This window comes from Dipodomys spectabilis, unplaced genomic scaffold (assembly GCF_019054845.1).
Source record: "Dipodomys spectabilis isolate Male_0828 unplaced genomic scaffold, ASM1905484v1 ptg000174l, whole genome shotgun sequence".
In the NCBI taxonomy this organism is placed as follows: Eukaryota; Metazoa; Chordata; class Mammalia; order Rodentia; family Heteromyidae; genus Dipodomys; species Dipodomys spectabilis.
In genome coordinates this window covers 6,724,062-6,745,998 of record NW_024870851.1, presented here as the reverse complement: position 1 = coordinate 6,745,998, position 21,937 = coordinate 6,724,062, and the positions used below count along the sequence as shown (strand labels likewise).

At 39.7% G+C, this 21,937-nt stretch overlaps 1 protein-coding gene across 1 annotated transcript in view; it reads left to right on the top strand.

Moving 5' to 3' along the window:
• The window catches only part of Cers6 (ceramide synthase 6), a 280,429-nt gene that overhangs the window by 215,926 nt on the left and 42,566 nt on the right, over positions 1-21,937 (top strand). Inside the window, exons 7-8 of the mRNA XM_042694134.1 lie at positions 15,080-15,208; positions 19,494-19,600. Of these exons, the coding sequence (XP_042550068.1) occupies positions 15,080-15,208; positions 19,494-19,600 (236 nt within the window). The remainder of the gene's footprint in view (positions 1-15,079; positions 15,209-19,493; positions 19,601-21,937) is intronic.

Below are 21,937 nucleotides of genomic sequence, written 5' to 3'. Positions count from 1 at the left end.
TTCCTAGATGAATTGCATTCAAAGGCTGAAATATATTGTTTTGTGTGATTTTGACATATTTGCAATCAGCAAGGAAAACTTACGAAGGATCAACTTAGCTTGAGACTTGTAGGACTATACCCTATATATCTTAGGACTGTCTATATGTATTGTCAATGTTTGGAAGTTAATTTGACTATTTTCAAGTCAACTCTGATGACTCCTTTTAGATGTCCAACGCTTCTCTTTTAGTAAAGTACTTTTTGTATTTTGCTAGCATAGCCAGCTTATTGTGCTTTCTTGCATAGATTATGTGGCCACTACCAGACTTGCTTTTTAGTTATCCCAGCTTGTAATAAGGAAGGCCTTTCCCTCGAGCCACCTCATTAGAACACTCTGGCTCCTGCTCTCCCCTCCTCCCAGAGGGCCCTTGATGGTGCTGTCCTCATTACACTCCCACCTGGAGGACCTGCTCTTCTTACCATCAGACACAATTTATGGAACATTCCAGTTACCAGATATACCTGCTACCTTCTATTCTGGAGCTATGAACTAAAGCTTCTAAAAACAACCTTTCTTCTCAGTCATGAAATGATCAAGATGTTTGAAAATCACCATCAGCCATGCAATGTGGAAAGCAACCTGTGCAGACAGGCTGTTGATGAGCCCGTGGAAAGAAGGGTCATTAAATGCTTCTTTGGCTCCCGGACTCAATGACTGTAACCTGGAATAACCATTTTCAAACAGGGGCCAAGATTTATAAGCACTAAATCCAAGCTCATATATCAAACTCTCAAGTGAGGTTTAAACATCAATTTTATGGATGGTTTCACGAATCTTTTTCATTTACCTTCATATTCACAAACCCTTTTACTTTTTCACTGTTGAAGAATTTCTGTTTTCACCAAGAAGCTATAGTTTGCCATGAGAGAGATGTTATCTTCTCTGTGTGTTGACAGAGCACATTGCCTCTTAATTGTTTCCAGAGTTGGTCCTTATTTGATTAGTGAAGAGAAATATTATTAATCTTACTAGAACAGAAGGACTGGCCAATATGTATATATTGGACTTATAATAAATTTTACAAAATATGTAAAATGTTTTTTAGAATTTCTTCTAATTTCTTTGCCTTACCCCTTCATCTCGTCTTCCTCTTTTTTAATTAAAAAATAATTAAGATATCATCTTAAACCAGGCATATTCTTAGTACTCAACACTTTTGGCAACAGCTTTTTTTCCCCCCCCAAGGCTTTCTGTCTTTTACAACTCTGTTCTTTGGCACATATTGGTGATGAACATTTCTCCTGTGCATTTTCATTTTCCAAGGGAAGCTCATAAATACTGCTATGTTGAGCTCAGAACAGCTTGCTTACATCCAAACCTTGTGTCCCTTTAACCACGCTGCTGTCTGGCTCTAAGGCCTGGGCCCTCAGCCCAGGATTGGGCCCAGCTTATATCCAGGGAAGCATCCTTGGCAGAGGCCCAGGGCCTGCTGATGGAATCAATTTGTTCCTCTCTTGGTTTTAACCTGAGAGGGAAAAAAATGTTCCATCATGTATGGTTTCTTTTACCTCAGAGGGGGAAGGAAGCAAGATGGTTCTGTATAGCAAGAATCCTGTGGACAGGATTACTCTTATGCTTACTCTCTGGTAACTTTTTGTAGAGCATAGCCAGCATCTACTACTTTGAGTAGTTAGCACCTTTTGGAGCCCAGCCCTGGTGCACATCTTGCCTTTAGGGCTTTATCTTTAGCGCTTTAATCTTCTTAATGAGGTCACAGGAATGGCACAGAGTGAAGTGAAGGAACCTACACAGCCTATGCAGTACCTGGCACCCAATGACCAAAATTTGGTTGAATAAAAGTAAAAACTAACACACTTGAGTGTTATGTGGTGTGGTGGTGGTGGTGGTGGTGGTGGTGGTGGTGGTGGTGTGTGTGTGCGCGTACGTGTGCTGTGTGCATGCCCCATTCTGGAGCTTGAATTCAGGGCCTAGGGGCTGTCCCTTAGCTTTTTCACTCATGATAGGATTGTGCGGCTTGAACAACAACTCTACTTCTGGCTTTTTGGAAGTTAATTAGATATAAGAGTTTCATGGACTTTCTTGCCTGGGCTGGCTTTGACCCACTATCCTCAGATCATTTAGTCTCCTTACTAAGGAAACTCAAGGACTGAACTAATTAAGTTAGCTCCTCTTCATAATCATTCCAGCTACCTGGGAGGCAGAGATCAGGAGGACCAAGATTGAAGGCTAGCAAATAGTGAGACCCTCATCTCAACAAATATACCTGTTGTAAATGGTTCATATCTGTAGTCCCAGGTATATGGCAGTCATAGGGAAGAATATTATGGTGTGAAGCTAACCCTGCATGATAAAATGTTAGACTCTAGTCTTTTTTTATTGTGAAAATACTGTACAGAGGGGTTGCAATTACATGGGCAAAATAATGAATACATTTCTTATCAAACATTGTAGCGTCCTCCTTTGTTTCCCCTTCCCATCCCTTCGCATCCTTCTGTGTGCACATTGCAAATGTTCTGTATGTGAAGAAATAGGGGAGTAGGCACAAAGAAACACTATACCACAGGACATATTAGTGGCTCAAGAAAAATCACACATTTGTAGTTCTTTGTCCAGTGAATGCAAATAGTTACTTTTTAAAGACTTTTTTAAGGTGATGTACAGAGGGGTGACAGTTACATAAGTAAGGTAATAAGTACACTTCTTGTTGAATATTGTTACCCCTTGCCTTGTTTTTCTCCTAACTTTCCTTCCCTTTTCCCCGAATCCTCCCTCCCCAAATTGTAAAGTTCATTTCCAACATGGTGTCTTGTGAGTATCCCTGTTGCATTGGTTCACCCTTTGTCCTTTGTCTCAGTATTTTGTGATTCCTCTTCTGTTCCCCAAATCACATAAACATATACACAAGACACAGGGTACCAAAATCAACAAACAGTGACAATAGGAGATAAACCAAAAGGAGAAAAAAAGGTGAAAGAAAAGAGAAATAACTTCACACAGCACATTAAAACAAAAACAAAATTAGAAAACAAAAAATCCTCGTTTCCATATCTTGGTGTTCATTTCAATTAGCATCATTTTATATGGTCATATGTACCTAGCTAATGAGCTATTGTGATCCTCTGCTAGGACTATCCAAGACATATACTAATTACAAGTTGCTTTTTCTCCATGGACCCCTACTTTGACTTGGAGGAAGGGCTAGAAAACTATGTGATCCCGCCTTGTGACTTTGGTCACAGTGAACCAGTATTTTCCAAATGACCGGAACATTCTATTATAAAATCATGGGTGAAAGATGCGTTCCAGGAGCAAGCTACACCATGGACTGCTGTAACAGAATAGGAAGTGATATGATGTGATTCTAGATCCCACAGTGCACTCACCTTTGAGAATATCTAACTTACCACATTTTGTGTACCGAAAAGAAGTAACATAACTACTCAGAAAGCAATTATTTAGCTATTAATATGCTTTTCCAACTATGTATTTGTGTGATGGTGCATTCTTGTCAAGTGCTTTGTTGTCGAAACAACACCTGACAACAGATTAAATGTATAACTAGTGGTAACAATCCAACTTTATTTTTTCACATTCATAGGTTTTGAAATTAGGGCTCTGTGCTTGCTTTAGCCAAGCACTTTAGCTCTTCCTGTTTTATTCTTTTTCAGATTGGATCTAGCTTTTTGCCCATGGACAGTGATCCTTCTACTTAGATCTCCCACATAGCTGGCATTACAAGTATGACCTTTACTGTACCCAATACATTTGTCAAAATGGATTTTCACAACATTTTGCTCATACTGGTCTCAAACCATGATCCTCCTGATTTCTTCCACCCACGTGGATTACAAATAGGATTGCACCTGTGATTACAGGTGCAAGAAAATATGCCTGGCCCCTAGTATTCAATTCTTTTTTTTTCTTTTATTTTTGTCGTGGGGCTTGAACTCTGGGCTTGGGCACTGTCTTTGTGCTCTTCAGCTCAAGACGAGCGCTCTACCACTTGAGCCACCGCACGCACCACTTCCAAGTATTCAATTCTTTTGTATTAAGCCAGACATCAAAGACATTCACAATAACATGAAACAGTGCCATTTCCACTGTCATTTTGGAAAACATAGTTACTCTTCATAAAAATATTTGTTGAGCCAGGCACTGGTGGTTCACGCCTGTAATCCTAGCTACCCAGGAGGCTGATATCTGAGGATCATGGCTCAAAGCCAGCCCGGCCAAGAAAAGTCCATGAAACTCTTATGTCCAATTAACCACCAGAAAACTAGAAGTGGTGCTGTGGCTCAAATGGTAGAGTGCTTGCATTGCGCTGAAGAGCTCAGGGATAGCACCCAGGTCCTGAGTTCAAGCGCCAGCACTGATCCCCCCCCCCCCAAACTTGTTGATATAGTGAAATTTGTTCTTTAAAGTAATATTTTCATTTCTCAGTATAACCATTGAATGTAGTAAATACTGATAGTAAAAAATCCACATAAACACTTTTTGGCACCTTCAATGATTTTGAAGAATAAAGGGATCCCCAGACCCAAATGTGTAAGAACTGCAAGTTAGATTAGCACTCTTCTCTACAAACACAACTCCCTCAGACCTCAACTTGGAAAGCTAGTCCACACCAAGGTGACCTCTGTCCACTAGGAGAGAGGCAGAGAAGGATACAGAACTTCCTCTGTAACCTCATGGCTAGTGCTTGTCAACACAGGCTGTGCATCGTTCACCCTCTCTCTCACAGATGCCAGAGCATGTTAATAAGCCATCATCTGTGATAGAATGCATCTCACTCCAGTGCTGTGGGTGGGGAGTGGAGAAAGGGATTGTCTGCAATTTGTGGGGTTAAATCTAAGGCTGCCCTAATGACTGGCTTACTCTAGCAATCCACCATCATGTGCCTTTTCAAACACAAAACTCTCCGAAGCATCTGACGATCTCAGTCATATGATCACTCCCAGGGCCATCCTGCAGCTGTCACATGCCTAGCTGCTTGCTGACGTTTGTAGTACAGGAGGATGTCATGTAGCTTTGAAGCAATGCAACATGGCAGAGCCCTTAGTCACTGATATAGGTCCGGGGCTCTCTGGTCCTTCAATTTAGGGATATCCACTGTTCTGTGAGGTGCCTCTGGTCTTTGGGATATTCTATCTTAAATTGGAAAGTTCAGCTTCTTCTGAGAAATCTTCGCCTATCCCTGTAACTATCTCCCTGAAAGCAGAAATTCCTGGAGTTTTTCTCTTCATTAATTCCAACAAATCCATTCTTCTTCTTTCCTTCAGCCTCCTATTACCAGGGAGCCCTCCTAGCTCAAAGCCATGGTTGGTTTCCGTATGCTTTCCAAATGTTCTCTCTAAGTCCTCCTCATAGTGTCTTCCCTCATGTCCTTGTTTCTAAGAGGCCAATTAAGGTGGTTGAGAACCTGAGCTTACAGCCACAGCCTGCGCACAGATCTTACTATAGCCTGTGGCCAGGGTATTTATACAACACCTCTGTAGCCTCAGTCTCCATACAAAATGGAATTGAAAGTTGTACTTGCTTTCTATCTCAGTGACAGATGGAGTCTTTGGCACATGAAAATCAGTAGGCAAACTAGAAAGGGCAATGGGGAGGAGTTTGCCAGGCAGTCAAGAATGATTGAGAGCATTTAAGCCAGTAAAACCTGCATGACTAGAGGTCTGCAGGAAGATAAGAGGTAACTTCTAGTGAAATCTACATCTAGCCTTCTGGTGTTTGAGGAGGGACAATAAAGCAGATGGAGATAATGACCTCTCCTGAAGTCTTTCTGACAGCTCATATCACCATCCCAACCTGGCTGACCTAGTTAAGATTTTCTTGATCTTCTATCTAAAGCACAAAAATTGAGTTCTGATTGCCCATTGTCAGCACCTTCAGCAAGGGCTTTGGAGTCCTGTGGTAGTACTGGTTTTAATTGAGTCAGTCTGCCCCCTTATGGTCACTCTGTATGCTTTCAACTCAAATAGGCATTCTTTTAAAACTAAAAAAAAAAAAAAAGTTATACTTATATTTGTATTGTTTTAAGTAGTTGTACAAAGGAGTTACCATTCAATTAATCGTGTTATGGGGGCAATGCATCTTGATTAATGTAACCTCTTTCATCATTCTCCACCATCCCTCCCAGCCCAACCCCTCCCCTCAATTTTCTTCATTTTGTAAGATACATTGAATAGAATGACTCTGCTCCCCTGCCCCTCTTCGTTTATCTACTCCCTTCCCCTTGACCTCCCCTGACATACACCCTCCAAGTGCTAGTTTTCTGATACTCATTTTGTTGGACAGTGAGTTAGTTTATCTAAGGAATTATACTGTTTGAATTTTCTCCTGCAAATATACTTCAGTTAATACATTTCTGTACATTTACATACAACCCCATATATGTTTATTTGTACATTTACAAACTAGTTTTAGCTTCTACATATGAGAGAAATAAGGCATTTTTGTCTCTCTGGGCCTGATTTACTTTACTTAACATAATTTTTCCAGGTCCATTGCTTTCTTTGCAAATGATATAATATCATGCATTCTAATGGATGAGTGAAATTCCAAATGGGTGGTCTTGATGTCATATAGTATTGCCAGAAAATGGGACTTTCGTCTGTTAACCCATGTATCACTTTAAACATTCTATACATCTCAGAAATTACCCCCCCCAACACACACACACACACACACACACACACACACACACACACACTCCTACATACACACAAACACACTACAAGCTATGCAGACTATTGCAGCTGGGCCAAGGGTAATTTAAACCAAACCCCAAAGGGCCATACAAAGACCTACAGGTCCAGGCACTTGTGACTGGATAAGCCAGGTAGTGATATAAAACTTCTGAGGATCTAAAATTCAGAAGCAGCAGCTATGTATTATTGAAACTCATGCAGAGTCACTCATGCACTTTTGCTGGGTAGAGGAAGGAAACCATGAAGGGTGACTCAAGGGTATCACAAATCAAGCACCACATTCTGGCCAGGCCCAACCAAAGTGATTGTGAACACTATCATATTGTTTTCTATTGCACAAATAAAATGCTATTGTCTCCTTTTCCACAGTAATAAAATCAATTAGAGATTAAATATTAACTAAATAATTCACTGTAGACAAGATTATGAGTTCCCGATCTGGTGGCAGGACCATAAATGTGGCACAGGAGAAAAATTGGGTAAACTCTGCTTACACTGCAGATCCCCATTTCATTTCTGTGTTTCCAGAAGCCATAAAGTAATGGTGCCTCTAGTAGCAGAGAAAAGTCATGCTGAAACAAAGCAGCTTTTTTTCCTTTTGGAGCTGGAGGAGAAAAAGGTGGGGGCCTTGTAGTTATAACGGAGCTTGAGACTTCTGATGGGGGTTTCTTTTAGAACTCTTTATTTATAGTTTATTTGAATTTCAAAGGCAATACTTAATGGCATACTTCAGAATGTCAGTGAGATATCTCCTACACATCCTTTGTCAGAAGAACATACGCTGAAGTTTACCGTAGCAATGCAATCACTGACTCTCAGATTACATGATTACAATTCCCATTCTGTGATTGACTCTGAAACAGGAGTTATAACGTTTTTCTGCAAAGGACAGGTAATATTTTAAACTTGTGGGGCTTACAGGCTGTGTTGCCATTACTCAATGCTGACTCTGTAGCAAGAAAGCTGCCATAGACAAAAGCTGAACGAACAGGCTTAAGAGTGTTCCGATAAAACTTTATTTACCAACACAGATCTGACCTTAGCCTATTTCAATTCTGAAACAAAATAACTTATAAGTCTTAAAGAGTAGAAATGGTGCAAGGAGGAGCAGAGGGGAAGGCAGATGCAGAGAGAAAGACTGTGAGACAGAGAAAGGGAAGGGAGAAAGCCAGCGCTAAAATGTGATGCTGACCTTTTGTTTCCTAGAGAGCTTAAAGACCTTTTTGAGTGATCTGTCCTTAAGTTCCTAATGTCTAGTCACATGAGTTAGACTGTAAGTTTATTAATTACCAATAAATTCAGGAAAATCTACACATGCCATTTACATCTCTTCTTTGCCTCTTGCTTTAGTAAGGTCTCATAGTCTTCACCATCAGTGAACATCTAAATCAGCCTTCAATTAAGATCTCATAGCTCTGGTTCCTTTTTTTATTTTTATTTTTTTTGGGGGGTCCAGTCGTGGGCCCTGAACTCTGGGCCTGGGCACTGTCCCTCAGCTCTTCAGCTCAAGGCTAGCACTCTACCACTTGAGCCACAGCGCCACTTCTGGCTTTTTTCTTTTTGCTTATGTGGTGCTGAGGAATCGAACCCAGGGCCTTGAGCATGCAAGGCAAGCGCTTTACCACTGAGCCACCTTCCCAGCCCTCTGGTTCCTTTTATGAGGAGCTCCCTAGTGTTCTTTACTCAGCTGCAAAGATAATTCCCAGAAGAGAGTGTGCAAAATAATACTTTATCCAGCTATGAAAATATAAAGGACATTCTTGTTTGTGGTATAAATATGTCTTTTTTAAGGAAAAAATGAGTGGATTTTGTTTTCATAAAGGCATGTGTTTCCAGATGAATTTGGAAACTACCTCCAGAAGATAGAGCCTCATTTCAAAGACTCTTTACAGTGAAGTTGTCTCCCATGGCACCTTTAATTTACATCTTCATGAGTAGTACATCTGTTTGGTTTCATGTTAATATCTTTAATGTAAAAAAAAGTCCCCTCAGAGAACTGAGTTTAAAATGCTAGTTATAAATTAATAGTTGGGGACAGAATTTGGGTAGCTATAATTTTACCTGAACCCATTAGTGGCTGACATGGAAATCAAACAGAATAGAACTGTTCTAGATTCCTTAAATATGATCTCTAGTATTTAGAAAGTCTGTGCCTTGATTACTTTTGGCAGTTACAAATAGGAGCATGGAGGGTTTTTTCCACCCTACATTGATAAAATCTAAATGGACAATTTGTGTAAGAACTGTTATTTGAATCCTTTCAATGCCTATTCTAAGAAGTGTGCTGGGTGAAAGGATGTGCATAACACAGAAAATTGTGACTGCATGGCTTTCATGGAAGGTATTTAATTGTGTCTGATGCTTTTGCCGCAGAAATATAAAAGACAAAAATCCATTCTTCCTGCTTTGTTCGTACTTATGAAGATATAGCTAGAAAGAAAATCAGTCTCTTGCTCTGGATATAACCCTGAACTCCACAGTAATAAAGCAAATGTTTCCTAGAACCAGAGAATTTATATGCAGAAATCTGAAAAACAAGGCTAGTTGTTTTTTTTTTTTTTTTTTTTAAAAAAAAGGAGCCTTCATACATTCAAGGGCATTGTTATTGACATTTATGTTAGATATGAATTAGGAAACTTGATTATAAAGCAATCCTAATCCTCCATAAATGTTTTAATCAATTTGTATTAATTCATTTTTAAAAATGAAATAAAGAATACCAATCATTCAGACCTGAAGAATCAGAGATGTGGGGAGGATTTTCCTGGTCAGAAACATGGCTATCTAGTCTTGAAAATGTGCACATAACACAGAGGCAAATACAAACACACTGGACTATTGAAGTAAAGCACTGTATATTTTAATCTAGTTATGTTTCAGAAACATAGTAGAATATGAGTTAACAGGTTAGCTGCACTTTAATTGAGCCATTGTCTTGAAGTAGCTTCTGTCTATAGAACATTGTATCTAGGTGATAGAGTCTCCTAAACAATGGCCTGGAGAGAATAAATTTCACGTTCCAGTGGAAAATGTTACCAGTGCCATTCTTATTATCTGCTTGGGGCATTTAGACTAGCTACTTTTAAAAATTGAAGGCACTCCTAGATACTACAAAGACTCTCAGAATTTCAGAACTAGCTAACACACTTAGGTGCTACCTATGAGTAATTACTCATTAGACTCAGAGGACAGTCAATAACCATCATTTCTGTGGCCCAGCAGGAACCACAGCTGAAAACTGATATCCCTTGGTGGAAAAAGGGGTAGAAGAAGGGTCAACAGGTGTGTGTGTGTGTGTGTGTGTGTGTGTGTGTGTGTGTGTGTGTGTGTGTGTGTGTGTGTGTGTGTGTGTCAGAGAGAGAACACAATGCTCAGTTTGGCTGTGGTCAGTTAGAATTGATTTGTGCAAGGCAGGTAATATTTCCAATAGTGGTATTCACTGTCAGTAATATTTCCAATAGTGGTATTCACTGTCAGTGCAACATGACTAGTTTGGAGACTGGAAAGGAGGAGAAACTATTGCATTTAACTTAAAAAATGATCTGACCTCATGTAGGAAACTAGCATACTATTTACCTCAGTAAATATAGTTATCTATAAATGAGAAGCCCTTTCCAGGAGAGAAAATGAACCCCAAGCATATTCACCAAAGTGTAGACAAAATTATTTAGATAATTAAAAGTGTTGAATCTGAGTTTTTTTAATTGTGAAAATATTGTACAGAGGGGTTACAATTACATGGGCAAGATAGTAAGTACATTTCTTATCAAGCATTGTTGCCTCTTCCTTTGTTTCCCCTTCCCATCCCATCCTCCCCCCAGCCCCCACCCCTGAATCTGAGTTTTTAAACTTCCAACAATAGTAACAGCAAAGGCTTCTGAGCTTCTAGAAGGTGTGTGCATATTGCTGTGTGAGTGCATTACTCTCCCTTTCTAATTAATACAGGCATGAAATTAGATTAATGACTTCAAATAGAGCTTAATCATTGTCATTACCAAGCCTAGAATTACAGAAATGACTGCTCTAAAATAACCTAATCCAACCTCTTAATTGTACAGATGAGGATATTGATGCCTTCAGTCAAAATTATGAAATTAATGAGTTGGAGCCTGGATTGCAAGTTGGTTTTCATGCAATAAGTCCGCCAGGCTTGTCCATCAACTACGTAAGATGCACATAGTCTTCCTAAGTCTAGGCATATCTGTAAGATGCTGGCTTTCCTGTCCTTTGTCTTTTTTAAAAAATGGAAATTGTCTGAACCCAGACAAACTAACCAAAAGTACTTAATTGAATTAGAATAGGAAAGAGAAATTTGAAATCTATACTTCTCTGAGTTGGGATAAAGGCAGCTATAGGGCCAGGATAGGTAAGTGGGGGCCAACAAGAAAATGGCCCCTCCACCTGGCAAATCAGAGACAAGAATAGAAGTCATGGGACCACACTGGCTACAGCAGGAGAAAACATGGCAGCTTAGCAAAGAAGAGACATATGGGACCTCCAGGTTCCCTGTGTATAAGAGAGTAACTTAAATCTATAAAGAGCTAACCACTGAACTTGACTTAGTTGTTGGTGCCAATGTAATTCATGGAATCAAAGTAGCTTGGCTGAGCATCTGTCAACCTGAGCATTGTTGCCCAAACTTGTTCTTGGGGAAAACTGGAGAATAGAACCAAAGGAAGGTCCTCCTGCCGTATAGGGCTGACGGTGGTCACCTTACCATGCATGAGGGCCCCTCGGCTTCCCATTTTCTACCCAAAAATCACCAGTCTTGAGATCCACTCAAAGGATCCCACCTACCCTTTTGATGTTTGGTTTTAAAAAAATTTCCCTATCCTCATCTCTCTATTCTGTCTCAATGTGAGTGTGTCGTAGATACTCTAATGTAGTAAATGAAACCATTTTTAAAATTCCAGAAATAGGGGCTGGGAAGGTGGCTCAGTGGTAGAGTGCTTGCCTTGCATGCTTGAGGGCCTGGGTTCGATTCCTCAGCACCACATAAGCAGAAAAAGTGGCACTGTGGCTCAAGTGGTAGAGTGCTAGCCTTGAGCTGAAGAGCTGAGGGACAGCGCCCAGGCCCAGAGTTCAGGCCCCACGACCGGACCCAAAAAAAAAAAAAATCCAGAAATAATTTGACTCTTCACCTTTTAATTCTAATTCATCTTGAGGAGTATCTGTATAGTAGAGATTAAATAGTAGAGTTATTACCTTCTATTACCAGAGTTAAAACATCTTTTTAAAAATAATTTTAACAGGTAGAAACTAGTGGGAAAAAATTCCATAAGGTTATCCTCTAACATTCACTCTTCTCTCTCTCTACTCCTGTTTCCTAAACCCCCTGCTGTTTTTTGAACATCAGAATAGGAGAATGGAGGGAAGGAGGGAAGGCGGAAGGGAGTCAGCTTTGCTTTCTCTCCAGGGAATATTATGATACCTATCCATCTCTGTGGCTAGTCTCCTTCTAAGAGGTCTGCTCTGACCCTATTACTTACCACCACTGTCTATTTCTTCTAGCAGCCAGAACTCCCTACCATCCCCTTAACATGATTACCTGTCCCCTATAGCATAAAAGAGGATTTATTTATTAAGTTCAATAACATAACAACAAGAACTAGAACATATGACCTCCACAAAGGACAGAAGTCTGTGTCCATTTTGTTTACTTATTTATCTCCAAAGCTTAGGATGCAGTAAATGCTCAATAAATATTTTTTAGTAAATAAATGGCCACATGGATCTTAACTCCCAAGGATAGAAATTTAATAAGAGTTCTACCAGGTTAAGCCTACATTTAGCCTTGTTTTTCCTAATCATGATTTGCTCATAGGTCAGGTTCTCAGGATACATTTTCTTTTTGATAATGTATCTTTCTTGATGAATGATCTAGAGGGAAGTATTCTTCTTTCTCAAAAGGTTTTAGGAAGAGCATCAACCTTTGCCCTTAAGTTCCACTGAAATTCAGTTTACTGTGGAAGAAATACAGATTAGAAAAAATCAGGCCAAGACGCTGTTTCTAACATCAAACCATGTCTAGATGGTAAAGAAATAAATAATATTAAAGAAAGATCATCTTTTCACTTGGGCCAAGCAGTAGCTTTCTTGAAGCTGCCCAAAATAAAAATGGTTGATTTACTATTACTCCTGCCAGATATTGTTTAAAATTACTATGGAGAAAGTATAGATAATGAGGAGAGGCCCAGCTCAAGAAATCCATGAGATGAGGAAACAAACAAACAAACCACTACGTCTGTCAATATTTAGGCTTCAAAAACAAAATGTCAGAGTAAGAACCAGGTGAGGAGCAGCAGCAGTTTATGTCTTCCAGTTTTAAAGTCTGATGAAGGCCCATTTCCTCTTTACAAATGGCATCGTCTAGCTGTGCCCCCATAGGAAAGAAGGAGCCTCTTTAATAGAGCAACTAATCCCATTCAAGAGGGGTCAGGCCTCATGACCTAATCACACCCCCAAAGCCCCACCCTTTAACACTGTAAGCATGGTTAATTTTAACACATACATTTAGGAGGAAAGGGCCTCTTTCACACCACCGTAGCACTACTTTAAACGTTATGATTTGGCTTCTCCGGCTTTCCACAGCCAGCACACAACCGTGCCTGAAAATCATATGATGTTCTTTTCCTCCCACCATTGCTGGCCGTCTCTTAAGAGAAGCCACATGTTGGTCAAAAACAACAACAAATAGCTTTAGAAGCTGTAGTCACAGGCTGGCCAAGAACTGGATTTGCATTGTTGCCTCAAAGACTTTTTTTCTTTGTATGTATGGGGCTTTGAATCAAATGCAAATCCTTACAAATGCTAAGCAAGCACTCTATCACTCAGCCATACCCCAGCTCCAAAAAGTATTCTTACAGTTTGTGTTAGCTTTCTGTTACTGTGACAAAAATACCTGTGATAAATCAATTTATACATTTGATCATATGGTTTCAGTCCATGGCTTTTGGACCTGTAGCAAGCCAACGCATTGGATTTGGAGCACATGGTAGAGGAAGTTGCTTACCTCAAGACAGATTGGAACCAAAAGAAATAAAGATATGGCGGGTGCCGGTGGCTCACACCTGTAATCCTAGCCACTTAGGAGGCTGAGATCTGAGGATCATGGTTCAAAGCCAGCCCAGGCAGGAAAGTCCATGAGACTCATTTCCCATAAAGCACCAGAAAACTGGAAGTGGCCCTGTTGCTCAAAGTGTGATAGAGAGCTAACCTTAGGTTGAAGAGCGCCCAGGCCCAGAGGTCAAGCCCCATGACTGACAAACAAGAAGCAGAAGCAGAAGCAGAAGCAGAAGCAGAAGGAGCAGAAGAAGCAGGAGGAGGAGGAGGAGGAGGAGGAGGAGGAGGAGGAGGAGGAGGAGGAGGAGGAGGAGGAGGAGGAGGAGGAGGAGGAGGAGGAGGAGGAGGAGGAGGAGGAGGAGGAGGAGGAGGAGGAGGAGAAGAAGGAGAAGGAGAAGGAGAAGGAGAAGGAGAAGGAGAAGGAGAAGGAGGAGAAGGAGAAGGAGAAGGAGAAGGAGAAGGAGAAGGAGAAGAAAGGGAAGGAGAAGAAGAAGGAGAAGAAAGGGAAGGAGAAGAAGAGGAAGGAGAAGAAGAGGAAGGAGAAGAAGAGGAAGGAGAAGAAGAAGAAGAAGAAGAAGAAGAAGAAGAAGAAGAAGAAGAAGAAGAAGAAGAAGAAGAAGAAGAAGAAGAAGAAGAAGAAGAAGAAGAAGAAGAAGAAGAAGAAGAAGAAGAAGAAGAAGAAGAAGGAAGAAGAAGAAGAGGAGGAAGAAGAGGAAGAAGAGGAAGAGGAAGAAGAGGAAGGAGGAGGAGGAGGAGGAGGAGGAGGAGGAGGAGGAAGAAGAAGCAGCAGAGGAAGAAGCAGCAGAGGAAGAAGGAAAAAGGAAGATATGGAGAGGTCCCAATATCCACTTCAGTAACAGACGCCCTAGCCTAACTTCCTCTCACTAGGCCCCATCTCTTAAAGTGTTCTACCACCTTTGAAAAGACTCGGGGTCAGGATCTAAGGCTTTAAACTTCAACCTTTAAGGGACAGTTATCGAAGCCACGAAGCAAAGTTAGCATCCAAGTAGTGTTCTATTTTGCATGAAAGTCTGTGACAATTTATCTCCTATAGCTTCAAAAATTGTTTGCTTAGAACAAAATATCATTCTTAGTGTAGCTTTGTGTGTGTATTATTTGCTTTCTCCTTGGACACTGGCCTCTTCCACTCCCCAAAGTCAGGAATTAGGTCTTGCTCAATTTAGTATCCTACATGCTAGACTTATGGAGGTTCTCAGAGGGTGTTGGTTTGAAGGTTGACTGGATGGATGGCAATACTGTATGTTGCTAAGCCCTAACTTGGTTGTGTTTTTTCCTCCCTCAAGGACTTTGGCATTATGTTCCTGCACCACCTTGTAACTATTTTCTTGATTACCTTTTCATATGTCAACAATATGGCCCGAGTAGGAACCCTGGTCCTCTGTCTTCATGACTCAGCTGATGCTCTTCTAGAGGTAAATATTTCCTTCATCTTTAAGAGTAAGAAATCAAGGACTCTTGAAATGCTTGCAATCATGTATTCTTCAATGTTATTATGCAAGATGGTGCTTTGAAACTGAGTAATATTTATTTTTTGGTTAAATTAATAAAAATAAGACCTTCAATTAATATATAAACTTTTACACAAGAAAAGTTAACCATGCTAGGATGCTTTATTAATAGAAGAATGAGAACCTTTACTATTGTACACTTAATGTTTTTTACAATGAGAAGTTATTTTAATATGGTTTCTTGAATTGTAAAAAAGGCTGATTTATCTGAAAATTATATATAACCCAGTTTTGTTGTTATAATTATACATTTCAATAAAATTAAGTAGTTTATAGCTTTTATAGCATAAATATATGTGTAGATATATATTCTTTATGTTTTTTTTGGGGGGGGGGGTCCAGTCCCTTTTTTTGGGCGCTGTCCCTTAGCTCTTCAGCTCAAGGCTAGCGCTCTACCACTGGAGCCATAGCGCCACTTCCGGCTTTTTTCTTTTTGCTTATGTGGTGCTGAGGAATCGAACCCAGGGCCTCATGCATGCAAGGCAAGCACTCTACCACTGAGCCACCTTCCCAGCCCTATTCCTTGTGTTTTTATAATGAAAAAGGTAGAATTGCAAATTATATAGAGAAACTGTAAAGAATTTACTACACTCAAAAAGTGTCACACTCAAAAGTTTTTTCACTTTATAGTAAGAAATTTGTATAGCCAGTCAAAATTTCTAATAGAAATGAGTCTCAGAATCTATTCTAAGTTTTTATTCCTATCTTCCTACTGCTTTATAATCTTTAAAACATTTATTGTTATTGTAAGTATAGAAATATCCTCAAATAATGGCCTGCTACTGTAGTATGAGCAGAAAGTCTATAAAGTTGAATCTACTCATAAAAGCAATTAGTTAAGGCTTAAAGTAGATACACAGCATCTTATTAGAAACCTCTGGTCTCTAAAGAGAACAGAAAAATAGTACTAATGTACCTCTGGTCTCTAAAGAGAACAGAAAAATAGTACTAATGGACTAGATAAGTCTGATAGTACTTTGAGGCTATGGGGTTTTTTTTTCATTTTATTTTATTTTGTGAACATACTGTACAGAGGGGTTACAATTACATGGGCAGGATAATGCATACATTTCTTATCAAGCATTGCAGCCTCCTCTTTTGTTTCCCCTTCACATCCCTTCCCAGCCTCCCCCTCACCCCCCCACCTAATCCTCCCCCCCCCACCAATGTTGTAAAGCTCGTTTTCCACATGACAACTTGTACTTCTCATTGTTGCAACAGGTCCACCTGTATCCTTAAACGATTTGTTTTTCCCCATCTCCTCCACAAGTTATACTGACATCAAATATAGTGAAAGCAGGGGTTATACTGTGGGGGAGGGACATACAAAGCAACAAAGAGATAATCTTATAAATGCGTTAGAAACACATGCATGAAAGAAAAAAACATTAAAATACATATCTAAGGGTTCATTTTCCTGACATCACATTATCTGACCTTTTCCGCTTGACTCATACATATACTAGATATTACAAATAAGGGAAACCATGGGACCTATGTTTCTTTGGGCCTGGCTTACTTCACTTAGTGTAATTTTTTCCAAGTTTTTCCATTTCCTAACAAATGGGGCAATGTCATTCTTTCTGATGGAGGCATAGAATTCCATTGTGTATATATACCACATTTTCTTGATCCATTCATCTACTGAGGAGCATCTGGGTCTTAGCTATGGTAAATAATGCTGCAATAAACATAGTTATGCTGGTAGCTTTAGTGTGGTCTTGTTTGTAAACATTTGGGTAAATGCCCAAAAGTGGGATTGCTGGATCATAGGGGAGCTCTATGTGAAGTCTTTTGAGGAACCCCCATACTGCTTTCCAAAGTGGTTGAACAAGTTTACATTCCCACCAACAATGAAGTAAGGTTCCCTTCTGTCCACATCCCCTCCAGCATCTGTTGTTGTTAGAGTTCTTGATTTTTGCCATTCTAACTGGAGTGAGGTGGTATCTCAATGTTGTTTTGATTTGCATTTCTTTTATGGCTAGGGATGTTGAGCATTTCTTCATGTGTCTATTGGCCATCCTTCTTTCTTCTTCAGAGAAGTTTCTCTTTAAGTCTTTAGCCACTTATTTAAAGTTCATTTCTAACATAGTGTCTTGTGGGTATCATTGCTGCAATGGACCATCCCGTGTCCTTGTTTCAGTAACTGTTCAACATTTATTTTATTTTTATCTTGTCAGTCGCAGGGCCTGAACTCTGGGCCTGGCACTGTCCCTCAGCTCTTCAGCTCAAGGCTAGTGCCCTACCACTTGAGCCACAGTGCCACTTCCGGCTTTTTCTGCTTATGTGGTGCTGAGGAATCGAACCCAGGGCCTCATGCATGTGAGGCAAGCACTTTACCACTGAGCCACCTTCCCAGCCCTGATCAACATATTTTTAGAGAAGAAATATATATAGTAGAAGGGAGGTTTCTTGAAAATCAATTACAATTTGATTAAATCTTACATATACCTAGAAGTCAAAATTTATGCAGCAATATACAATGTATTAATCAGTCATGTACTCAGCCAACTTTAATTGCTGTAGAAATTGCTGGCATGATGATTATAGGGCAGTACTTCATAAAATATTGGTTGAATTATCATCTACCACTTTTATCCATAAAAGAAAAAATTATAATAATCCAGAAATCAAGAAGTCCAAGCAAATTTTCTTTATTATCTACCTGGATTTTCTTTGATATTATAAATACGATTTGAAAAGATCCAATTAATGACACTTTAGTATGGTATCTATGGCTTGGCCAGTTCTGACAAGTTAATGCGACTGCTTCTATATTATATATTAATGAGTAAACATAAAAGAAGAATTATTTGGTTTGCCTAATACAAGAGAAGGCAGACATATTTTTCTTTTATCACAATTTTTGAGGTTACACTCCAAGTATCCATGAAAAATTAAATTCCATAATCCTGGTTTCCACTCTGAAGGTATTTCTTCTTAGGAATACACTTATCCCATTGTTTTGTACATTCCTTAAAACCATTAAATCACAACTTTTGATAATTCTGTCAGCAATCTTTTCCAGTATGACCCAGTTAACTTAACTTTCAACAAGTAGGAAATAACATTATGTATGTGGAAGAAGGTACTATAGTTCCATGTAAAATTGTGAAAAGAAGTAATTGAGCAAGATTCTGCAAAATTCTCCTACTCTTAAAGCCATCTTAAAAAGTAAGAGCAGAGCCGCATGCCAGTGGCTCATGCCTATAATCCTAGCTACTCAGGAGGCTGAGATCTGAGGATCACAGTTCAAAGCCAGCCCAGGCAGAAAAGTCCATGAGACTCTTATCTCCAGTAAACCACCAGAAAACCAGAGGTGGTGTGCTATGGCTCAATTGGTAGAGTGCTAGCCTTGTGCTGAAGAGGTGAGGGACAGCGCTCAGGCAGAGTTCAAGCCCCTTGACTGACAAAAAAAAAAAAAGAAAGAAAGAAAAAGTGAGAGCAGATAAAGGGGCGTGGCTTTCTCCCTAGACTCATATATAATGTAAACGTGGTCACTTAAGTCACTGCCATAAATTTTGCAACTACTTCTTAGAGATGTACTGAATATTAGTGACTTTCATCTAGGAAGTGACTTGGAACTTTGAAAAATGGATTAGCTGAAATAACATGATCTTGATGCTTTCTTTATTTCTAAGTTTATGAGACTAAGCCAGGAAGCTGTCTCCTAGAAATATTCCTTGAGCCTATTTAAAGCAAATCTGCAGTCCAAAGTAGAAAGGAAAAAAATGCTGCAGAAAAGCTGCGTATTTTCTTTATAGTTTGTGACCCCAGCATTTGGGACTCTGTAAAATGTTTAAGGGTTGATATAACACTTGCTATTTTGATTTGTTAGGCCAGATTTCTGTTTTGGTGTCTCTGGCTTGCTAAGATCATTCATAATGCAAAAGTTTTTTTACTTTGCCTGTCTGTTTTCCTGAAACCAAGCATATAATTGAATTTCTCAAGTTGCTGAATATTTTATTAAATCTGTGACAGCCCAACATTCTACTTATGGTTAATGCTGCATTTCACTCAACTTATGTGTAATTTATAAACACTGGTGCATGATGCATGACATTTTAAAGTAGCAAGCAATTTTATGTATTTGGTAAGCTGTATCTTATAGGGGACTCATGCATATTGAAGGAAGCTTTTCACTTATCAGTTTAACTACATTCATGTGTTATATTCCTACCTTTTATAGGCTGCCAAAATGGCGAATTATGCCAAGTTTCAGAAAATGTGTTCTCTCCTATTTATTATGTTCGCCATGGTTTTTATCACCACACGGCTGGGAATATTTCCACTCTGGTGAGTATACCAATTTTCTTTCTTTTCTCCCAGGAGAGAGTTGCATTTTTGACTAAGACTCTCCACAGCACAGGGTGAGTGGGATGTGGCAAAGATACAGACGATCTTCCACCTGTTTAATTACTTGCTCAGAATATGATGCAGCCATAGAAGTTTGACCTAAGGAAGGAAACATGGCATTACAATCGGATGTCAGGGAGTTCCTTGCCAGCTTTCACAAAGGGTAGCTCTAGCAGAATCTCTTGGGATCTTGTTAGAAGTAAATATACCTGGGTGACACCCTAGACCCAATGAATCAGAAACTCTCTGGATGAGTTTAGGCTATCTATGTTTTGGTGTCTGTCTTGTTGATGATTCTGCTACATATTAAAGTTTAAAATCCACCATCCATCCTAAATACTTCTTCCCATCAGCTGTATGCAAAGCTAAAGAATATAGAAAATATAAACACCTGGGATTCTCTATGACTCCTTGATGTCTAGCAGGCTTTTTGTTCAAAGAAAATGATGACATATTTTTGATGGAATTTGACAATTCTTCCTGTAGAAAATAGGTCCAGTGTTATCAATCTTTGTCTTGAAGGCTATTCCTTGATCTAGAAGAAAAAAATCAAAAAGAACCTCCAGCCACTCCAAATGTACCACTGGTAGGCTTTTCTTTCATGTAGAAATTGTAGATTTGTTAGTTTGTTTGTCTGTTGGAGGTATTGGAGGTTAGCACAGGGTTTCAAGATTGCTAAACTGGTATTCTATCACTTGAGTCGCATCTCTAGCCCTGTTTTTGCTGGTTATTTTTGATATAGGATCTGGAAAGCTTTTCTTCCCAGGCTGGCTTTGAACCATGATTCTCTCACTGTCAGGATTACAGGCATTCGTGTCAGATTGAAATGTTGCTTTGAATGAGAAATCCAAGCAATGAGAATTACAAAAAGTAGGGGGAAGGGATATAGCCGAATGCTTAAATGGGGATGCAGGTTGACCCATTGTGATGATGAGATGTACAGGACACTATGTTGAAAGCAAACGTTACAATGTGGGGTGTGGGGGTCAGGGGGAGTTGGGGAGGTGGGGAGGGAAGTGATGGTAGGGGAAAACAAAGAAGGAGATAACAATGCTCAATACAAAATGTACTCATTACCCTAGTCATGTAACTGTAATCCCTCTGTGCAATATTTTCACAATAAAAAATATATATATATATAATAAAAAGTAGGGAAATGAATGAGTACACTTTTACTTTTCTGTTGGGTCATCAAAATGACCATTGTAAAGTTGGGGTCATTTAGTAAATTGTGTCTATCACCAGAATTATTAACTTCCCCCACTGACCGCCCACCCCCCCCCCAACAGCCTTGCCTTAATTCTTATAGCCCTTTTAGATTCTTTTAAATGCAAATCTTTTTCTAAATAGCAGTGCCAGGTGTTGACAACAGGCTTTTATAAAACCTCATTTTATATATATCACGTGAGTCTTTGTAACTTCTAAGCAAAGGATTCTTAATCTGGCTTAGAAACTCCTAAAACTACTTGTAAGGTCTATGTTGCAGGGTGCATGGAAGAATGTGTGTGTTGTGTGTGTGTGTGTGTGTGTGTGTGTGTGTGTGTGTGTGTGTGTGTACATGTCTCTGTGTCCTGGGTGCAGGGTTAATAGCTTCAAGGGAGTCTCCGATATCTGCAAGTGTTTTCTCTTATCATGAACACAGACTGAGTGTCCCCTCCCACCTCTGGTGGAAAGCCCTTCAGAGCATGAAGTTTTCTAATACAACACCTTCAGGCCTTCTCTGCATACACAGCCTTAATCATCAGCTCTCGCCAACACTTGTTCTTCACCTGTCCCCTGGAATTCCTCTGGTCACATTCTCACCACACTCTCACTAAAGCCAGAACACTGAAAATTAGTATTCTTTCCCAGCATGCTCTGAGCACTGTGAGCACACCGTACTTGGTATTCCTTCCCAGCGTGCTATGAGCATTATGAGCAGCTTTCACTGCACAGGTAATGATTCACACATGGCAGCTGCTACCAGACTGGACCCTCCTCTTCTAAAGTCATTTCATCTTTATGTATTTCACTTATGGCTTTTTTCATACCTAATTACACAGACTACATCTATTCCTACCCCAGGAAGACCTCCTCATACTGTTTTCAGATACTGCCCTAAGCCAGTAGGCTCTGCTGAATTATGCCATGAGGTATTTATCCTGCCCAGCTGGATTGGTAGATATGCTGTGAGCTTTTCAACCCACTGAAGAAAAACGTGGACTGAAAGGAACTTCTAGTATCTTATGGAGAGTTTTTTGAGAGTTTATGAGTACAAATAGATTATCTGTGTTTTGT